Source organism: Engraulis encrasicolus, chromosome 9 (genome assembly GCF_034702125.1).
Source record: "Engraulis encrasicolus isolate BLACKSEA-1 chromosome 9, IST_EnEncr_1.0, whole genome shotgun sequence".
In the NCBI taxonomy this organism is placed as follows: domain Eukaryota; kingdom Metazoa; phylum Chordata; class Actinopteri; order Clupeiformes; family Engraulidae; genus Engraulis; species Engraulis encrasicolus.
Genome location: NC_085865.1, coordinates 5,235,671 through 5,257,097, shown reverse-complemented (window position 1 = coordinate 5,257,097; position 21,427 = coordinate 5,235,671). Strand labels below are relative to the sequence as shown.

General features: G+C 43.3%; 1 protein-coding gene across 1 annotated transcript in view; it reads left to right on the top strand.

The window, feature by feature from the left end:
• Positions 1–355: 355 nt before the first annotated feature.
• LOC134456086 (cadherin-7-like) overlaps positions 356–21,427 on the top strand; it is a 187,338-nt gene continuing 166,266 nt past the window's right edge. The window contains exons 1-4 of the mRNA XM_063207519.1: positions 356–399; positions 934–942; positions 1,404–1,654; positions 2,912–3,159. Coding sequence (XP_063063589.1) covers positions 356–399; positions 934–942; positions 1,404–1,654; positions 2,912–3,159 — 552 coding nt within the window. The remainder of the gene's footprint in view (positions 400–933; positions 943–1,403; positions 1,655–2,911; positions 3,160–21,427) is intronic.

Sequence of the window (21,427 nt, the reverse complement as noted above, 5' to 3'; positions counted from 1 at the left end):
CACAGATCAGTGTGCCAGTGCTTTTAAAATCACTGGCATTGGGGCTACAGTAAGTCACTGGCAGAGTTGCCTGGGTGTGGCCTGTGGAACTTGAGCATTACAATGCATTATGGGGATTGTTGTCACAAATCCACAAGCACTAAAAAGTAATTTTCTGCCTTTTCTCGGCCAAGAAGGCACCAAATTAGAGATTTATGCTACTATTCTACTACATATATGACCCACTTTCAATACATATTCATGTCTCCACCGGTGGAATGCCCCTTTAATAGTGCTAATTGGCGATTTAGTGGGGGAAGAGTTGGAGAGAGATGGAGCCACCCCCTCAGGAGTGCCTCCCCGGGCAATTGCCCGGATGGCCCGCCTCTATGAACGACCCCTGATCACACTACAGCAGGGGTGGGAAACCTATGTCTCGATGGCCGTTTACGGCTCTTGAGGCAGTTTTATCTGGCCTCCGATGTAATTTTAATGTAATGCAGCTTCACATGAAATATGACATATTTCGTAAAGGAATCTTAGAAATTACATTTGCAATACAATTAAGTTATAATTATGGGGACCTTAGAGAGTGTTGGGTCTATTTTAGAGGGGGGTGCCGTCAATATAGGCCAAAGTGCAGGGGGAAATCCTGGTTTATGTTCATAGTACAGCCCTGTGAGGACTTTAACAGCCCTTGGAGGAATTTGAAGTGGCCCCTCGAATGAAAAAGGTTCCCCACCCCTGCACTACAGCAAACTCCCCCGACCCACTACACTCTGATGCACCTCCTCATGATCACAGTGTGTCTTACACAAGCAATCTCTTTCTCTTTCTCCCTTTGTCTGTCTATGTGTTTTCAAACAATCTTCTTTCTCTTTCTCCCTGTGTCTGTCTATGTGTTTTCAAGCAATCTTCTTTCTCTTTCTCTTTGTGTCTGTCTGTGTGTTTCAGATCCGATAGGTGCCAATTACAGCTCCCTGTCTCCCGTGAAGCACCAAGCAACACTTTGCACACCCATAGGACTAGCCAGGCCATGCCCTCCTAGTGGTGTTGCTTCTAGTCAGGCCAAGAGCAATATAAATATGGTTTCTGATCTCCCAAAAAATCGGGAACTACTCCCACTTTGTCAGGAAGCAAACAACCAATAGCAAACCAAGGGAGGTGGGAAATGTAAATTGTTATGCTCTTGGTCAGACCAAGTCTCGAAGAGATTTGAAAGTGGATGATGATCAGGCTACCATAGGACCACCCTGATCGCACTACAGCAAACTCTCCCCACCCACTACACTACACTCTGATGCACCTCCTCATAATCTCAGTGTGTCTAACACAAGCAATCTCTTCTCTCTCTTTCTCTCTGTGTCTGTCTGTGTGTTTCAGCTCCGATAGGTGCCAATTACAACTCCCTGTCTCCCGTGAAGCACCAAGCAACACTTCCTCACCCGCGAGTGGCCGGCCTCCGCATCCGCAGTCTACACTCAACAGCACTACACGACACTCTCCCTCTTCACCCATCACAGCTGCTGCAGCCAACATCTCCACAACAGAGGACATAAAGGACAGTTCTCCCACCACCACAAAGCAAGACTTTCTCCCTGCCCGGTGACTGCGGCTCCTGCATCAACGCTCAGTGACACTCCCTCTTCCTCTATCAAAGCAGCCAACATCCCCAGTAAAGGGCAGGCCTCTCACCAGAGAGCAAGACTTTCTCCCTGCCCGGTGACTGCGGCTCCTGCATCAACGCTCAGTGACACTCTCTCTTCCTCTATCAAAGCAGCCAACATCCCCAGTAAAGGAAAAAAGGCCTCTCACCAGAGAGCAAGACCAGAGAGAGTAGATAGAGAGAGGTTCCATTGGCCCATTGTTTCCGGGTTCTATTATTGCAAGGGGGAGGGGGGGAAATCCCCCTTTAGGCAGACCTAAGGACTGTTCTATTCAATACTAGGAGTATTATGACACGCCCCTTTAGGCAGACCGGAACCTGGTCATGTTAGGTGCCCATAGCAACCTATTACATTGGCATATCTCTATATACTTAAAGAATCTCTGGCAAGACTGACTTTCTCACACTTTCCCAGTGGCCGTGACTCCTACATGGCCAGCTTTCCTCCCTCAAAAGCAGTAGCCAACATCTCCAACATCTTCTCTGTCACCCCCATAGATGAATGAATCACTGCATCAACACTGAATGAAAAGTGGCCCACTGTCCCAAAGTGGCAAGTGTTTCTCACTGTAACACTTTCTTAGTGTCCAGCAGTACTCAATGACACTTTTTCTCGGCCCAAGCAGCTACTCGCAACAACACTCGCTGACAGAGGACTTCTTCCACTGTCCAAGAAGCCAGCTGTCAGACGACATCAACCCCCCCAGTCACACTGTAGTTCTGCAGCCTTCAGAACCAGACATGCTGCAGCCATCATAGAGTCATCAATGGAGCTTTTCTCCTCCTCCTCCTCCTCCTCCTCCTCCTCTTCCTCCTCCTTTTCTTTTTTCGCTTGATTTTTTTTTCTTTTCTGTTCTTTTGCGACAGAGAGAGTGAAAGCTGCTGTCATTTTTTTTCTCTTGTTCTCCTTTTTGAAATAATTCTTTCTTTCTTCCATGGGATACGGTGAAGAGCTGAGAGAGAATAGAAAGGTCTTCTCTTCTGTAGCTCTGCTGTGGTGTAGTCTGGTGTGCTGTGTTGTCGTGGCGATCAAGTCCTCCATGAACCACCACCAGATGCCATCCAAGATAAGATGTGATAAGATGAACCTTCGTTATCTCAGCCAAAGAGACAATCTCAGCTTGGACAATTGAGAGAGTACGATTACACAAAACACATATTAAAAACAATAAAAGAAGACAACAAGAAACAACCAACACATATATAGTCGATCACACCTGCATACATCCACAATGCATCTTATGTTGCTGTGTGGGCCTCGTGCAGGCAGAGCTGTCTGGCTCTGTGCTACAGCAGTGGCCATTTTGGTTCTGCTGATGTCTTCTGGGTGTTTGGGTCTGGCCCCTGATGGACAGGACTCAGACAGGACTCAGCCTGAGACAGGCTTACAGCCCAATGGGGAGCTGGACTCGCTGGAAGAGGACAACCACCACCGGCAGAAGAGGAGCTGGGTCTGGAACCAGTTCTTTGTTCTGGAGGAGTACACCGGCAGCGAGCCGCTCTACGTTGGCAAGGTGAGACCATGCTACACAGTCTCACCCCAAGTAGTCAATATCTGAGAACCTTTGACCAGACTGCAATTTTTGACGTCTTGGGTATTCCTTCCACGTCACATTTTGACTATGTCCTCAAAGGCGCCCCCTTGTGGCAGCATAACGTCATTGAGGTTAGGTTTAGGAATAGGTTTAGGGTTAGGCCACATAGTCAAAATGTGACGTGGAAGGAATACCCAAGACGTCAAAAATTGCAGTCTGGTCAAAGGTACTCAGATATTGACTACTTGGGGTGAGACTGCGTTGGACCATGCATGCACTCTGGAGTCCTCATTTTCTTAAGAACATGAGGACCCCAGGCTCTTCTATTAGATGATTTACCTCTTAAAGGGATGGGTTTGGAGCATATATTGCAGTGACACTATCTGTCTGTCTGTTTGTCTGTTGATTTGTCTGTCTGTTGGTTTGTCTGCCTGCAATGTGTGTTTCTTTGCTAGGGGGCGTCAAACACACTTATCAGATCTTACAATTTGGCAAACACACAGACACCGACACCGACACCGACACCCACACCCACACACACACACAGAGCTACATATAGCATTGGCCAGGGGGCCGGATTGCCATCTCTGATTGCTCTTGTTTGTTTGTTTGTTTGTTCTGGCCATCATTTTGCTAAATGCGTGTCCTGACTAGGACAAATGTAATCTGTTTTTCCCCCTCCACAATCCAAAAGGTTCATGAAATGCATTTCATTTCCCTTTTGCGTTACTAAGCAGTTATTGTGAAGGGGAAGACACAGCACTTGGCATTTAATTTCCCTTTGTGCTTGTAAGCTAACCGTCATTGTGACAGGGAAGGAACAGCACTTGAGAATGACAGCAAGATAAATGATGTGTCCAATGTAGCAAACCGACCAAAAAGATACAAAATGCTCTGCGTAGCCATAGACAGTTATTTACAGAGATTTTTTCCAGAACACAAATTTGAAAAGGAAGCAAGAAAAAAAAAAACGTTTTGTGATCTACAGCCCGAGGCTGTCATATACTGAATCAACACAGAAATTGTGGGATGTGTCAGCTTTTCCCTAGGCTAATAACAGTCCTTAGCATATTACATATAGCAATTGTGTCTGGGTTGATTTTAATTGAAGCCCCAGGGGTGGTGGTGGTGGTGGTGGTAGTGGTGGTGGGGGGCTGTCAGTTGTCCCAGGCCCCGGGAGAGAGGGCGGCCTAGAATTGGGTCCCCATAACACTATATGTATTGATACTAGAGATGCACAGGATTCAAGATCTGGTTTTGGTTCTGGTTGATCCGGCAGAATCTTAAGCAGTGGATCCGGTATCCTAACCTGACTCTCGCGCAGCTCACGAAGTGTAACGAAGATGCACGAAGCACTAGGGGTCTCGCGAGAGCCAGGCTACCGGTATCCGGCAGTTACCTAAAAATCAGGATCTGGGGCATCTCTACTTTTTATGTAGCCTAGGCTATTCAGTTAGTCTTTCACAACTCCAATCATTGCATGGAGTGAAAGCCGTTTGGAAGCGGCCGTTGAAGGCAGTGTGGCAGTAAGCCAATGAGTCTTAAAACATTTTTTAGCCAACGTAATAAAATGTGTGCGAGTAGGCTATGTGTTTCAACCCTTTCGTAGGATCTGGTATCCGGTTACGGATCCGGCAGGATCTTAAGCAGTGGATCCGGTATCCGGCAGGATCCTAAAAATCAGGATCCGGTGCATCTCTAATTGATACGTGAAAATATGTGTCAGTGATTAATAGAATCTTGGATCCGGTGCATCTCTAGTGATTAAGAACATACAGTACGTTGATGTCTTCCATAGTATTTTATTGCCAATTTTGGATAAAAGAGGCAATGATACAATGAAAGAGCAGTGAGCCTTTGGGACACAGCGCAACTCAAAGCAGGAATGAGGCAAGGCAAGCAGTGGCATGACAAGAGATGCGATTCCACTAATCTCCCAATGAGTCTCTCTTTGTCGTCCTCAGACGAGCCTTCCATCATTGCTTCCAGTCATCCCGATTCTCCATACATCTTTTCAGTTCACTGATTCAATTATTAATACTGTTTTTAACTGGGTGCTAAATCCCACGTAAAACATAGATGAGTGAATCGCTGGACATGTGTAAAAAAAAAAGACAGTAGTCATGGTTAGTTTTGAGAGGAGACTCATTGAGATCTAAGTTGGGAAATAAATGTCAACTGTTGAACTGTGGACAGAAAGTAATTGTGACCTGGTTCATAGCACTGCTTGAGTGAATGAAGCGAAGGACAGCACTCTTCCTATTTTTCTTTGTTTATTTAATTATTAGAATGTATCGGGCAGAGCCCTTCTTCAGTGTGTAATGGTGATTGGCAATCGTGATTGCGCGCTGAAAAAGGGCTCTGCCCGAAACGTTCGTAGGCGAATAAACAAAGAGAAATCTGAAGAGTGCTGTCCTTCGCTTCATTCACTCAAGCAGTTCCATGACCCAGGTCACAATTACTTTCTGTCCACAGTTCAACAGATGTCCTTTATTATTTCCCACCATAGATCTCAACGAGTCTCCTCTCAAAACTAACCAAGACTACTGTCCTTTTTTTTTTTTTTTTTTACAGTGTAGTGATTTCATCTTGAAAGTTAAAGACCTTATGTCGACCACAGAAGTAATTAAGGCAGGACAGGGAGAAAAAAGTACCACTAGCACACACACAACCTGAGAGAGAAATTAACTAGTGCTAAATCAAAGCTGACACGCCATTCATCCTGGTGCGGCACGTTGGCATTTGCTGAAGGGCAGCAGAGTCTGATAGATCACTTTGGAATCCTAAGACCAATATGCGCACTTGGTACTGTCTGCATTCAGGCATCCCTTATTTAGACCAATATGCGCACTTGGTACTGTCTGCATTCAGGCATCCCTTATTTAGACCTTTCTACTGTCTGTGTGGAGAAAGCGTGAAGCCATTATGCAGTCTTTGCACTGTGTGCATGGAGGAGATGCTGAGACACAGCAATACCCACTCTCTTTCATTGTAGGGACACCCCCCTAGCCGTTATCAAGTGCTAAACGGACGAACCCCAGGTTCCTGTGATAGCCTGGATAAATATTTAAGGTTTGTTGCCTCCCTTAGTTAAGGTGTCCATTAGATATCTACTGCTATTTACCTTTACCAAGTACCCTTGTATAAAGATCCTAGACATGAACACTTACACCTCAGTAAATATACCATTAAACACACAAGTCAGTATTATATTTATAGTGGTTTATAGTGAATTTGAAAATAGTACTTAAATTGAAAATACAAAAGTTATAGCTATAGTATAATAATATAAAATAATAATAAACCCAAATGATGTATTCCTTGAATACCTTTAAACTCAAATAATCCTTACCAGTTCTGTTACAAATCAAATTAAGTCACCTTTAAATTTGTTAGAATGTTGACACTGATCAACCCCATAATGGTTGACTACAGTGAACCAAGAGCTCTGTTAACTCAGTCACTTAGATCTTAAAGGGACACTGTGCAGGAAATGGTCAAAAAAGGTCCTGCAACTACACTGCATTCCACATTATTACGCAAATGACATTTTTTGCAGTTTTCCCAAATAATCAATACAAATTACAGTCGTCATATTTTTCAAGTCATCAGCCATTAGAGTACAATTTAAACGTTTTTGAATGAATTTTCCAATGATAACGGTATTTTTTTAAATAATAAAAAACTTAAAATGCCCAAAATGCTCTGTTCCAATTAATTACACAAAACAGTTTTGTAGTGTTGTAATCCAAATTTCTTTCTTTTTTTCCCATCTACATCAAAACAGTTGGCATTTGGTACCTTCAAAACTTTGTTATAAGCTGTAACTGGAATGCTGCATTTAACATTGAAGTCAATGGCAGGGCATTGCATGGGAGTTCTGGAAGCCCAGATATCCTTGATGCTTTGATCTCAGCTGTTTTTGTTTGTTTGGTCGGGTGACCCACACTTCACTCTTCAATATACCTGTAGATTTCCATGCCACGTTTAGGTGCTTTGGAGATGATGACATTCTAACTCACCAGACATAACATCCCATTCATTTTCAATGGGGTTTTATGTCTGGTGAGTTAAAATGTCGATACCACCAAAGCACCTAAACGTGGCATGGAAATCTACGGGTATATTGAAGAGTGAAGTGTGGTTCACCAGACCAAACAAACAAAAACAGCTGAGAGCAAAGCATCAAGAATATCTGGGCTTCCATAACTCCCATGCAATGCCATGCCATTGACTTCAATGTTAAACACAGCATTCCAGTGACTAAGACAAAGAGTTTATCATCAAGTATTGAACATTGAAATGTAATTTAGAAGGTACCAAATTCCAACTGTTTTGATGTAAATGGGAAACAAAGAAAGAAATTTGTATTTGAACACTACAAAACTGTTTTGTGTAATAATTTGGAACAGAGCATTTTAAGTTTTTTTTATTATTTTAAAAAAATATTGTGATCATTGGAAGGTTCATTCAAAAACTAAAACTACTCTAATGGCTGATGACTTGAAAATTATGATGACTGTCATTTATATTGATTATTTGAGGAAACAGCGAGAAATGTCAGTTGCGTAATAATGTGGAATGCGGTGTATGCTGCTCATTGAAACTGGGCTGCCTATTGACAAATTTGATCTTTACATGAAAGTTTACTGAGTAATAAACACATATTTTCTAGTATGGTCCAAGTACAGTCATTTTTGCAGCTAACAATGACTGTTTCTGGAAATTCAAAATGGCAGACCATGGAGAAGATCCGCCTTTTCATGTATGAAAAGTGCAATTTTTCCAGTCATAATGAATACTTAGAATTTGATGCTGGTGGTAAGTATTCATGAAAAAGGTAACATTAGTGAATGGGCAGCATGAATTCTGGAAATATACAATTAAAAATCTTGCACAGTGTCCTTTTAAACTTAACATTCACCTTTAAACATAAAATGTTGTGGGCCCACACACACACACGCACATTCACACACACCCCCAGTCCCAGCCGGCATATTAACTGAACCAAAGTTAGTTCTAACGTTGCAACATTGCAGGCCCGATGCGTGGCTTGTGTTCGTAGTGGCCAACAACAGCCCCTTCACTCACGAGTGAGCCGACAATTAAGCGATACCTTATATCCAAACATTCACGCAAAGTGCCGTCACTTAGCTGGCGATGTTCACATGATGCTGGATGGCTTGTGTCGCCCCTCCAACCCTCGCGGATGCCAGCACAAGCCGATGTTCTCACAGTCTTTGTAGTCGTAACGCGGTTCTCCCCTCCCCAAAGCTTAGCATTCCGTACTCGAACTCGCCGTCGGATTTACTGAGATTCAGGAGCGTAAACTTGGGTGTTTACAAAGTCTATGAAGCAAAGTTCACACACCCATTACCTAAATCAGAACCTAAACTTCGACAACTGCTAAATAATAAAGGGCAACTCCTGCAAATTTCAATGTGCTGTTGTATTGCTCACGCTACCTTTGACTTGTCAGTACCCGGTGACGCCGCAGTTTTTGGCCCAACCCTTTCCGAGATATGAGCTATTCTAATGGGGGCAACTTTTGTTTACATTTGAGCATAGGCCTACTCCAAATATGTTCTCAAAAGGTATTGCTGTTTGATAGCCGTCTACTGATGTTGCATAACCTTTTGGATGTTTTTGGGAATAAATAAAAATGTTTTTTTGAAATGTAAACAAAAGTTGCCCCCATTAGAATAACAAACAACAACAGAATATAGGCAACTATGATGCGTATGTCATACCAAGGAATAAACTACCAACCACATTGGCTAGTGACACTGAAAGTATTACTAGCCAAAGGCAAGTTTTACCAGCATTTGGCCGGTTGGCAGGTGCCAGTGTCAAGCCCTGGTTTGTGAGTGCGGATTTTTCTTCCTTAAGTTGATACATTTTATCGCGCACCCAAAGACTTTCATTTTTTCCAAGAAGTTGAGCGCGTCCTTTGCCAAAACTTCAATCCCCACCCATACCAACCCCTTCCTCCCTCCATGGCTGAGGTGCCATTGAGCAAGGCACCTATCCCCACACTGCTCCAGGGACTGTAACCAATACCCTGTACCAAGGCGCCTATCCACACACTGCTCCAGGGACTGTAACCTCTACCTTGTCCTGCAACCAATACCATGAGTAAGTTGCTTTGGAAAAAAAGTGTCAGCTGAGTGTAATGTAATGTAATGTACCGGTATGTTTGTTATGTGGGGCAACCGTGGACTTTGAATCAGAGGGTTGCAGGTTCGAATCCCTCTCTTCCACTCCCTACCACACTCCATGGCTGATGTGCTCTTGAGTAAAGAGCCTAGTATCCACACACTTCTCCACTGTAACCAACACCCTTCCAATTGTCATTTTGGATTTAAAAAAGCATCAGCGGGGGCGCTGTGGCGCAGCGCGCTAAGCCCCCCACATTTGGGCTTGCATGCCCACCCACGGGGACCCAGGTTCGAGTCCAGTCGGGGTCATTTCCCGATCCTCCCCGGTCTCTCTGTCCCATTCGCTTCCTGTCACCATCTTTGACTGTCCTGTAAAATAAAGGCATAAAAGCCACACAAAAAAAAAAATATATATAGTATATATATATTTAAAAAAAAAAAAAAAAACATCAGCTAAGTGGAACGTATGTTACATGAAAACGCATTCTGGAAAAGGAGCAGAGATATTCAGTGTTCCCTCTCTTCTCCCCATGGGGCCCACCAGTCCAGTAACGCTCACCAACACCACAACACCATTTTTTAGCCCACATGGTTGCTAGGCAACAGACAAGCCTCAGTAATCTCTCCCACACCTCACAAAATAAATCGCCTAAATAAATAAATAAATAAATGAAAATGAAAAAAAAAAAAATCTGCCAGCTTGTCAATAACGGGATGGAGTTTGGGGTATTAAAGCAAACAAACAAAACGAAAATAAATGACATGTTCAGTGATGCACACGGAGTATTAAGCGGTACCTGCTTGTTGGCCGTGGGGCCAAACCACCGTGTGCGGTGAAACTTGTGTGATTGCCAAAAGTATTGATTATGCAGCATCATCTCAAAGAGATTATCCGTCGATGAATAATTTATATGAGGTCCTCCTCAGACATTGTTCCAGCTTTTATATAGGGAGGCTGTGTCTGTCTGAGTCTGAGTCTGAGGAGAGCAGAACGGCTTAGCGAAGTGAAGGCTGCAGGCCTCTCAGTGCAAAATAAGTAAGTTTTTACACAAAAAACTCAAAAGACCTCTTTGAGGTTTATTCACAGACAAATTGATGACGAATGTAGAATAATGAATCGTTCTGTGCCCAGAAGAAGAAGTAGGTATTTTTGAAAACAAAAGACCGAACACAGTCTTTCACCCTTGGTACATGGCACACTGCCAAAGCGGAAACGCAAATTGGGGCACGCTACCGTGCTATTTTGTGGGTGCCTGTGCTGGGGAGGTTGAATGACATTGGGCAGGTTATGCTTGTGAAGGCACAGATGAACTAGCAGCACGAGCTTGTATTTTTATTTATATATATATATATATATATATATATATATATATATATATATATATATATATATATATATATATATATATATATTTATTTATTTTTTTGCCTTGTGTTTGTCCCTGAAAGTTAAGCAAGAGTTTGACTACAAGAACAGCAAACAGCTTCATTGTGTGTGCCTGTGCTGTGCGCAGCTCCTCTGAAGATGGGTCTAATGGTTAGGGGAGTTGGAATTTAGATTGGATTGCAGCAAGTCCAAACCCTTTACTGGGAGGGAGACAGGAGACATGGGAGTGGGGCCTTGGGCCTTGTGTCTCCTCTTCTCAATCTCTCCCTAAGCCAGAGGTTCTCAAAGTGGGGCGTAAGCCCCCCTGGGGGGGCGCGGGAAGCATTGCAGGGAGGGCGTGTCACATCTGATTTTTGTTTTTTCCCCCCAAGGAAATGATTTCCTGTCTCGCCAATAAGTCAATAAGTTTAAAGCCCTCACCAACATTATATTATTGTCATGAATTTGAATAGCATAAGAAACTAGAAATGCATTCTCACAGAAAATGCTGGAAGCGGGCTTGCCTTTTGGGGCAGAGATGAAACAAAGTACTATTGAGAAAACAAAGCTAAAAGAAATCTTGGAAAAACTCCATCCACCCAGTCAGAAGTTATGGGCCAAACAATTCAGCCATCTTGGATTCAGCCATCTTGAAAGTGTTGTAGCTCTGCGTTTTGGGGATATACTAAATGACATACATGGTATTTTAAGTTGGCTAAGGAACACTGCATATGATATAATTTTGAAAATCAACATGGCTTCGAGCGGGATTCGAACTCACAACCTCCATATCTGTAATCCAACCCCTTTGCCATTGATATTAAATGACATACAATACATGATATTTGAAGTTGGCTAAGGAACACTGCATATGATATCATTTTGAAAATCAACATGGCTTCGACTGGGGTTCGAACCTCCAACCCCCATATCCCTAATTCAGCACATTTGCCATTCATACTAAATGACATACATGGCATTTTAAGTTGGCCAAGGAACACTGCATATGATATAATTTTGAAAGTCAACATGGCTTTGACTGGGATTCGAACCCCCAACCTCCATATCTGTAATCCAGCACATTTGCCATGCATACTAAATGACATACATGGCATTTTAAGTTGGCCAAGGAACACTGCATATGATGTAATTTTGAAAATCAACATGGCTTTGACTGGGTTTCGAACCCCCAACCTCAATATCTGTAATTCAGCACATTTGCCATCCATACTAAATGATATACATGGCATTTTAAGTCGGCCAAGGAACGCTGCATATGATATAATTTAGAAAATCAACATGGCTTTAGGTGGGTTTCGAACCCTCAACCTCCATATCTCTAATGCAGCGGCATGCATTACCACTAAGCCAAGCAGCTAATTGTCATGCATAGTCCAGCAAGACTATATTACATTGCATTGCAGAGCTCAACAATAGACTTCTAGAATGCTTGCTCGCACCTGCTCGTTAAGAATGGAATCTTGAGACAGTGACAGTTGAAATGGAATCCTTCACTGGCTGCACCTGTTGTGATTGACTGAAAGACAGTTAGTATTGAGCCTTTAACAGGGGAGAAAATGAGAATGAGTTTTTTGTCTTTACAACATCGTTGTAAAAAAACTAAAAGGAGTTGGCACGTGTCCTTTTCACAGATCGGAGTCATGCTTGTGATCTCTCTAACAGTCTTTGAATGAAGTTTATAGGTTAAATTTTTCAGGCACAAATGGACCTCCGTGTGGGACATGCGCTGATCTCTTGAAAAATGCACTTTTCGAAAGAATGGGATTCTCCATAGAGCCAGGCCTGTTTTTTTTACAAACCTGCCATTTAAAAAGTATTGGGAGTTGGGAGATGAAACTTTCACAATTTGGAGACATCCCATAGAGCTCGCTAACAACGCGTCAAATAAACTTCTAGGTGAAAGTGTTGATGTTTTATGACCGAAAAAGCCTCCTACACTCTAATCTCTAGAGTGGCAGAACTTTGGTTCATGAAGGTTCCACCATAGTTTTCAATGGAGACCCAGGCTTTAACAAAATCGCCAAAAACGGGAAAACGACAAGAGACACGGAGAAGCCTATAACGAGACGCGATCTCCAAGCCGAGCCGGTCGTTTTAGTGTTTGAACGGTGTCTCTATCTCGAAAGGCCTAGGAGGAGATCCATTTTCTATTTTTACTGTCCCTGTACAAGAGAACCAATAATAAACAGGACTTAGAGATTACTATAAACGGGCCTTGCTCTGCAAGAGCTCTGCTCTTGCTCCGCAAGCCCGCTTAATTAACACACATCTGCATTCGACTGCAGTCCCTCTTTGTTTAATATCACCAGTCACCTTTCCTTTGACTCTGCGCAGCGATCGCAAAATCAGTCTGCGCGAATAGGCTACTGCTGCTTGGGGGGGCTCGGAAGCATTCAGACCCTCTGAAGGGGGGAATGATGGAAAAGTTTGAGAACCACTGCCCTAATCAACAAACTGCTATATTGGATCTGATGTCTTCGATATTAAGAGTAGTAAAATCTCTGCTACAACCAGCACAGAGTAAATTAAGTGGTGTTCACTCAACACAGAGAGTTAAAGGTACACTGTGTGAGATTTTTAGTTGTTTATTTCCAGAATTCATGCTACCCATTTACTAATTTTTTACCTTTTTAATGAATACTTACCACCTCCATCAAATTCTAAGTATCATTATGACTGGAAAAATTGCATTTTTCATACATGAAAAGGGGGATCTTCTCCATGGTCCGCCATTTTGAATTTCCAGTAATTGACTGTACTTGGACCATACTAGAAAATAGTAGTTTATTACTTTGTAAACTTTCATATAAAGATCAAATTTGGCAATAGGCAGCCCAGTTTCAATGAGTAGCATAGTTATAGTTGCAGTACCTTTTTTGACCATTTCCTGCACAGTGTCCCTTTAAGGACCAACTGAAAAAGGTTTGAAAATGCACTTCCTCAGTGTTGAATTAACACTACAAATTACACTGTGTACGTACCAGTAGGAATACTGAGCGTTGTGGAGTACAAGGCTACACTTTTATCCATGGCTAAAAGTGCCCTTGGATTCCATTCGTCCCTTGGCGGACAGCAATGAAGACAGTACATTTTAATGAACACCATCAACGTTAGTGATGTCATTATCAATATGTCAGTGATGGCATAAAAGCACATTCTCTACGTATATGTTTTTTTTCTATTTTCCTCTCCCTTGTACCAACCAGTCCCGCGCCACACACACACACACACACACACACACACACACCGACACACACACACCGACACACACACACACACACACCATGAACACACACACTCACAGCATACACACATACACAGACAAATACAAATACACACACAGACACACACAGACTGACACACACACACACACACACACACACACACACACACACACACACACAGACACACACACACACACACACACACACACACACACACACACACACACACACACACACACACACACACACACACACACACACACACACGCCACACACACACACACACACACACACACACACACGCCACACACACACACACAATACCGATTACTCTCATCATAGAGGCTATCCACGGCTATGCTGTGACTTTTCCAAAAGGCCACTCTCAGCAAATGTCAAGCAGGAAACATTGGTAAACAGTCTAAGCGTTGATCAAATTTCAGCGCGGTGACATACGTGTTAAGGGTTCTCTATTTCAGGAGCTGAGAGAGAGAGAGAGCCACGGGTGGAAATAGGCTACTTCAAACCACCGGAGCACTTGCCTAGTGTGTGTGTTTTCTTTGTTTCTCTGTGGTTTTCTGTCAGTGTGTTTGATTCTGTGTGCTCTGTTCATTTTAAAGTGTATTTTTGGGTGTTTATGCCTTTATTTGGGTAGTGCAGTGAAGAGTGGGAAAAGAAATGAGTGAGAGAGAGGGTCTGTATATGGTGCAGCTCAATATTTACTAGTATAATAATGTATTATACGGTATTTATTAGTAATAAACAAAGTACTGTAAGTTTTGCAGCTAAAAATGTCTATTTCTGGAAATTCAAAATGGCAGACCATGGAGAAGATCCACCTTTTCATGTGTGAAAAGTGCTAATTTCCCAGTCATAATGAATAGGCTACTTAGAATTTGGTGGTGGTGGTAAGTATTCCTGAAAAAGGTAACACTTGTGAATGGGCAGCATGAATTCTGGAAATTAACTCCAAAAAACATTACGGTTCACCCAAAGAAAGTGGATCTAACAAGAAGCGTCATTTTGTTGCTTTTCCGGTATCCACTTTATGTCAGCTGAACGCCCCTTTAGGAGACCCAACTTGAGCACACGCTTTTGCATTGAGTGGGCGTGTTTTGCGATATCTTGCTCTGATTCAGTATTTTTGGTGCACCTTTAGCTGGTCCATTATTGTGAAGCTGTTCATGAGGAGATAACCACAAGCTGTTCATGAGGAGATAACCACAAGCTAATGCATTGATTCCTAAACCTTTTTTTTTTGCTGCCTGTTTTGACATGTCATTTGCACGCAACCCCCTTTTGCACTTCAGAATGTAATTTTCTGAAATTATGTTAACTGGTAACTTGTGCTTAAAGGGACACTGTGCAGGAAATGGTCAAAAAAGGTACTGCAACTATGCTGCTTATTGACATTGGGCTGCCTATTGCCAAATTTGATCTTTACATGAAAGTTTACTAAGTATTAAACAAATAGTTTCTAGTATGGTCCGAGTCCAATCATTTTTGCAGCTAAAAATGGCTATGTTTGGAAATTCAAAATGCCGGACAATGGAGAAGATCCCTCTTTTCATGTATGAAAAGTGCAATTTTTCCAGTCATAATGAATACTTAGAATTTGATGCTGGTGGTAAGTATTCATGAAAAAGGTAATATTAATGAATGGGCAGCATGGATTCTGGAAATAAACAACTAAAAATCTCACACAGTGTCCCTTTAACAATGTTTTCCAACCTTATGGGAAGGGTGTTGCAGTCATGTCCTTTACGGTACATGTGCTGAGGTTCACTGAGGTTCTCTTTACCGGATCAGGTGAGACTCTGCAGCAGCTGGCTGTATAATATAAACAGATAAGGGGAAGGTAAAATGCGGATAGAATATGAGAGGGTCAATTAGATCTTTGTTGCACGCAAACAAAAAGGAAACCACTGAAATCTAAAGCAGTGTTTCCCAACCTTTTTTGTCTTGTGTACCCCCTAAGCATTTTCGTTGTGCCATGAGTGCCCCCCAAGTCAAGTTCTATATCACTTTCTCTATCCCAATGGAACTAAGTACCATACATTTGTTACAATTACATTTTTCCAAGTACCCCCTGCAGTGTGCTCGCGTACCCCTAGTGGTACACGTACCCCTGGTTGGGAAACCACTGAAATCTAAAGGACTGGTGGGCATATGAGGCGTATACATACAGCCGATTTAGGGACTGCCTCATCCCTCAATCCATCAGGCTGTTGAACTCCAAACCACCATAGGAGGGAAACCACTCCTTCACTCATATCTCCCTTTTTCTCCAGCCTGACTTTTTTTTAAATGCAGCTTTTAAAATCTTCTAGAAATCTTCTAGAATTCATGTACACATGGCAATAAAATATCTTGTGCCTTGTATCTTGTATCTTGTAGTGTACATAGAGGATTGTGCCTGCGATTAAAAAAAAAATGAAAAAGGTGCGTCACCAAAGAGCGGAAGGAATCCAGAGCATAAATAAATGAACGGTCTGCACGCTCCACATCATCTTATTTGCTTTCATTCGATACAATTTTGTCCATAAGATCTACAAAACATGCAAATCTTAAGAATGAGGAAAAGTCCGGAACATCCATCATGCATGTCAAATGCCACTCTCTCGGATTACCATATGATATTGACGTAGAGAACAACGTAGGCCTATTTGTCTAATAAAACAAATTTGATTACACATTTGTCGGAAACAGTTATGAGGAAGCAAGGCAGAAGTGCATCTTGTCATTCTACCACACACACTCTCTCTCTCTCTCTCTCTCTCTCTCTCTATGTATATTCTGTTGTATGTTTACATTGTCTTATTTGGTAGTTTATCGCTCTCTCTCTCTCTCTCTCTCTCTCTCTCTCTCTCTCTCTCTCTCTCTCTTTCTCTCTCCATGTATATTCTGTAGTATGTTTACATTGTCTTATTTGGTATCTTTTTCCTGCGGTATCTGAATGTCCAGTCCATACTGTAGGCCTATATACGTATGTCTGACGGGGCAACAGAGGAAGAAAAGGAAGAGATTCATATGAATGTCTACAAGCATCTCCAGTGTATAATAAAAGCATGCACACACACACCGACACACACACCGACACACACACACACACACACACACACACACACACACACACACACACACACACACACACACACACACACACACACACACACACACACACACACACACACACACACGTCATTTGCATTTATATTATTTTCCTCTATTGGCATCCTTCAGGCTTAACCAGGCGACGTATCACGCCATGCCATAAATCGATACGGAAGGCTGGACGAGCCGACAGATAACAGTGGTGCTACCTAATACTCATATTCATGCCTGGTATAATAGGTGACAGGGCCGGGCTGGTTGCAAAAACCTGCGCCGGGCATTTTTTGGGCCCAAAAAAACGGTCCACCAGGCAGGCATAGAGAGAGACAATGAGAGACAAAGCCAATGACAACATTTTGGTCATCTACGTACAGTAATATAACCTATTTTGACCACAACAGCCCAATGTTTTATTTAAATCTGAGGGGAGGGGAGGGGAGGGGAGAGGAGAGGGCTAGACCAACATTGAGAGTAGTGGAGTGGAGTAGAGTGCTTGTCTGTCAGCTTACATACATACACGAGTACAACAAAATACATGAAGAACTAATACACATTATTGCACATTGCAGTAAACATACAGCACCCACTTGAGTACAGCAACCAGCCTTACATCAGTTCACATACATGCACCCCCCCCTCTCTCTATCACACACACGCACGCACGCACACACACACACACACACACACACACACACACACACACACACACACACACACACACACACACACACACACACACACACACACACACACACACACACAGGTGAGGGGGTGGGGATTGGGGAAGGCCAGGCCACTCCAAAATCCTCCACGGTGCCCTGGGCAAATGCCCTGTGTGCCCGATGACCAGTCCAGCCTTGTTAGGTGGAGAGGCCCAGTCCTCTATAGTGCAGCATGCTCACTACACACATCACATCACAAGTGTCAGTGATTCAGTGGGGCTTGAGCTGAAATACGCAGACATTCGGACGGCTAATATACACTCGTGTTGCCTGGCTAACTAGCTGATTTGCATGTGAGGCTGACACGGGGAACAGTGAGGGGAGCACATGATGTAGACAGCGGTAGCTTACTTAGCTAACATGCAGCTTGCTGGTCTTATGTTGAGGAGATCGCATACTCCATATCTGTACAAGTGGAAAAAAACAACAACATGGAGCTACAGTATAATAAGGTGCAGTTTACACATACCCGGGTATTTTGATAAACAAACAAACAAACAAACAAACAACACTCCAATTTCTTGTTTGTTTTTGATCCTAAAATGCCCCATTTGGGCTGGAATCTACCCCTACTCTACCCGTAGATAAAAACAGCAGCCTACAGGAAAATTCAGTATCGTGATCACATAGGTAAAGGCCATATTCTAAAACACAACACCATAATAAAAATGTTGGATATTTTATAACGCGACACCAAGTCATTCATCATGTGGCAGGATCAGCTCTGCTATGACAATGGTGACATTTTACGGCAGCTCCGGTTATATAACAATTTTATGCAAATGTTGAACTTTCCAAGAGGAAGTATTGGAACAATAATATTTGGAACTTGCATGAACCATAAGGCCAGCAGCTGTCAGCCTGTACCTAGTGCCCTTGGCATCAAATCAATGCTGAGCGTTCAACATTTTATGTCATTGAACACTAAAGTTAGCGTCAATAATATCTTAGCTTGCTGTAGTCTGAAACATACCCGTCGTAACTTTGTATGAATAAGAGCAATCAGAGGGGTGTGATGGCTCAGAGTTAACCCATTTTAGCCTGATGGCTCGTATATATTGATTGACCTTTGGTGCCTGGAGACACATACAGTATACGTTGCTTTAGGCTCTTTAGATTTTAGCTTTTTAAATATGTGTTAAAATGTGGATATGTTACAGCTGAATGAACACATTCTAATGCAAGAGGAGGGTCTTAGGGTTTTAAATGCTACTTATATCATGTTTGTATGTGCATCAGAGGCTAAGATATTTAGGATTTTATAGGCTGAGGGCAACTTTCTCAACAAGGACTTAGGCATTCAGCTGGTGTTTTTTGCAGGTGCTTTAGGCATCAATGAGTTAAGATGCCACGTCATTACGCCGGTGACCAGGGTTCAATTCCAGCCTGAGGTCCTTTGCCGATCCTTCCCCATCTCTCTCTCCTCACTCATTTCCTGTCACTCTCTCACTGTCCTATCTCAAATAAATGGCATAAAAGCAACAACAAATTCAATAAGAGTAATCAGAGACGGCATCAGAACTGGCAATAGCACAGCCACACATACACTACAGTAGCCTGGTTGGTGCCCAAAGCCTGTAGTCAGAGTTTGGCTTGGCAAAACTCCCACGGTCCAGTTCACAGAGCCAAGATCAATAGGCATCCTTCAAATGCCTCTGTATAGGCCTGCGACTAGACAGGGACCAGCCCACTATGATTGGACTTGCAGGTTCTTACTCCACCATATCAGCCATGGCCAAAGGGCCCTAGTTAAAGGCACCTTCCCACAGCACCTAAATAACGGCAAGTCGCTTTGGATAAACGCATTAAATGTAATGTAATGGTGATTTAGACCGAGCGATCATCAATAAGGCTCTGCTCTGATGACGACACAAGTGGGCGACTCCTTTTTCATCGCTGCCTGAAAAGTACAGCGGCAGGTTTCGACAAGCCTTTTATCCAATATTCAGTGTGGTGTCAAAAGCACTATGTGTGGGCCAGGACCATCCAGTCCACCTCTCCACTCTCTTTGCACACAGGGCCGGATTAAGAAGACCCGGGGCCCCTAGGCTACAGGTTTACTGTAGGCCCCAATGGAAGGCAAATTTTGTAACAAAATTACCTAGACAGTGTCATAATTCCAACACTAGAGGAGTATTAATACTGTAAGATGTAAAGCTCTACCTGACATGGAAGACTAAGATATCAATGCTACATTTCTCCAACTATTTAGACCCCCCACCCCTTTGACCAACCGGGGGCCCCCTGGCAGGTGGGGGCCCCACCGCTGCAGCCATATCTAGTCTGTGTGTTATTCCGGCCCTACATGTGCAGTACTACAACTGCGACGTAGGAGCTCCCACTGAAATAGGCTACACCACAGCACAGTAGGAGCTCCCACTGAGGTAGGCTACACCACAGCACAGTAGGAGCTCCCACTGAGGTAGGCTACACCACAGCACAGTAGGAGCTCCCACTGAAATAGGCTACACCACAGCACAGTAGCTTCCATAATGAGCCAGAAGAGTTTGGTCAAGAGCCAGGGCAATGCCTCGTCCTCTTACCAGTTCTCTGTGAGGAGTTTAGGGCTGGACTGGCCATCTGGCATAGCAGGCATTTGCCGGTGGGCCCGCACCCTCGTGGGCCCCTATTTTCAGAAATTTAATGAAAAAATGTTACCACGAAGGTCCGGGGCCCACCGGTGAGTCACTTCTGCTCACCTAATTATGAGGGGCCCCGTTAAGCCAAACGTGCCCGGGTCCTATTTCTCCCCCAGTCCAGCCATGTGAAGGGTTACACAGTGTATTTCACAGTGTTTTACTTCAATACCTGCGAGAGTTGATGAATTTAACACTTGTATGGAGAGTGTACGAGGCCTTGGTCTCTCTGAGAGATGAATTAGCACTGCAAACTTCACTGAGCGCTAGTAGGCTACTGTTTGTAGCATGGGCTTGACCCTGCACTACGAGAATAGCCTCCTCTCGAATCAACAAAACTCCTCCAAACTGTCTAAATTAGAGGGCTGTTGTGGTGCAGTGTGCTATAGTCACCCATCCGTAAATGGCCTTGCACGCCCATGGGGGCCCAGGTTCGTTGCCTGGCTCTTGCCTGACCTGTAGTTCCACACAGCTTTGTGAGCTCTACTACTAGGTCTGGGAGCATGTAGCAGGATTCCATCTCTCCAGTCAAAAAAATAATCGCAGCATTTATTGCATCAATATCAACAAATTCTGTTGATCTCTAAAGCGTCACTATGGTCTATAATATGACCTGTGACTCCTCAATGTGAGCTGCCAGTGATATTGAAGTGATAAATGCTCGGCATTATTTTTTGAGTCCAGAAATTGAATCCTGCCACATGCTCCCAGACCGATGTGTGTGTTTGGAGTGCCACCAGGGGGCTCCAGAGCACACACACGGAGGTCTGGTAGGAACCAGGCTACCAGGTTCGAGCCCCGACCCAGGTCATTTCCCAACCCTGCACCGTCTCTCTCTCTCTCTCTTCAGCTCATTTCCTGTCTCTTCTCACATTGTCCTTACAATAAAGGCTCCAAAAAAAGACCCCCACCCACCCAAATAAAATAAAATAAAATGAAATAAAGTAAAATAAATGAAATGAAATAAAAGTAGAACACAACAAAACAAAATAAAGTGAATACATCT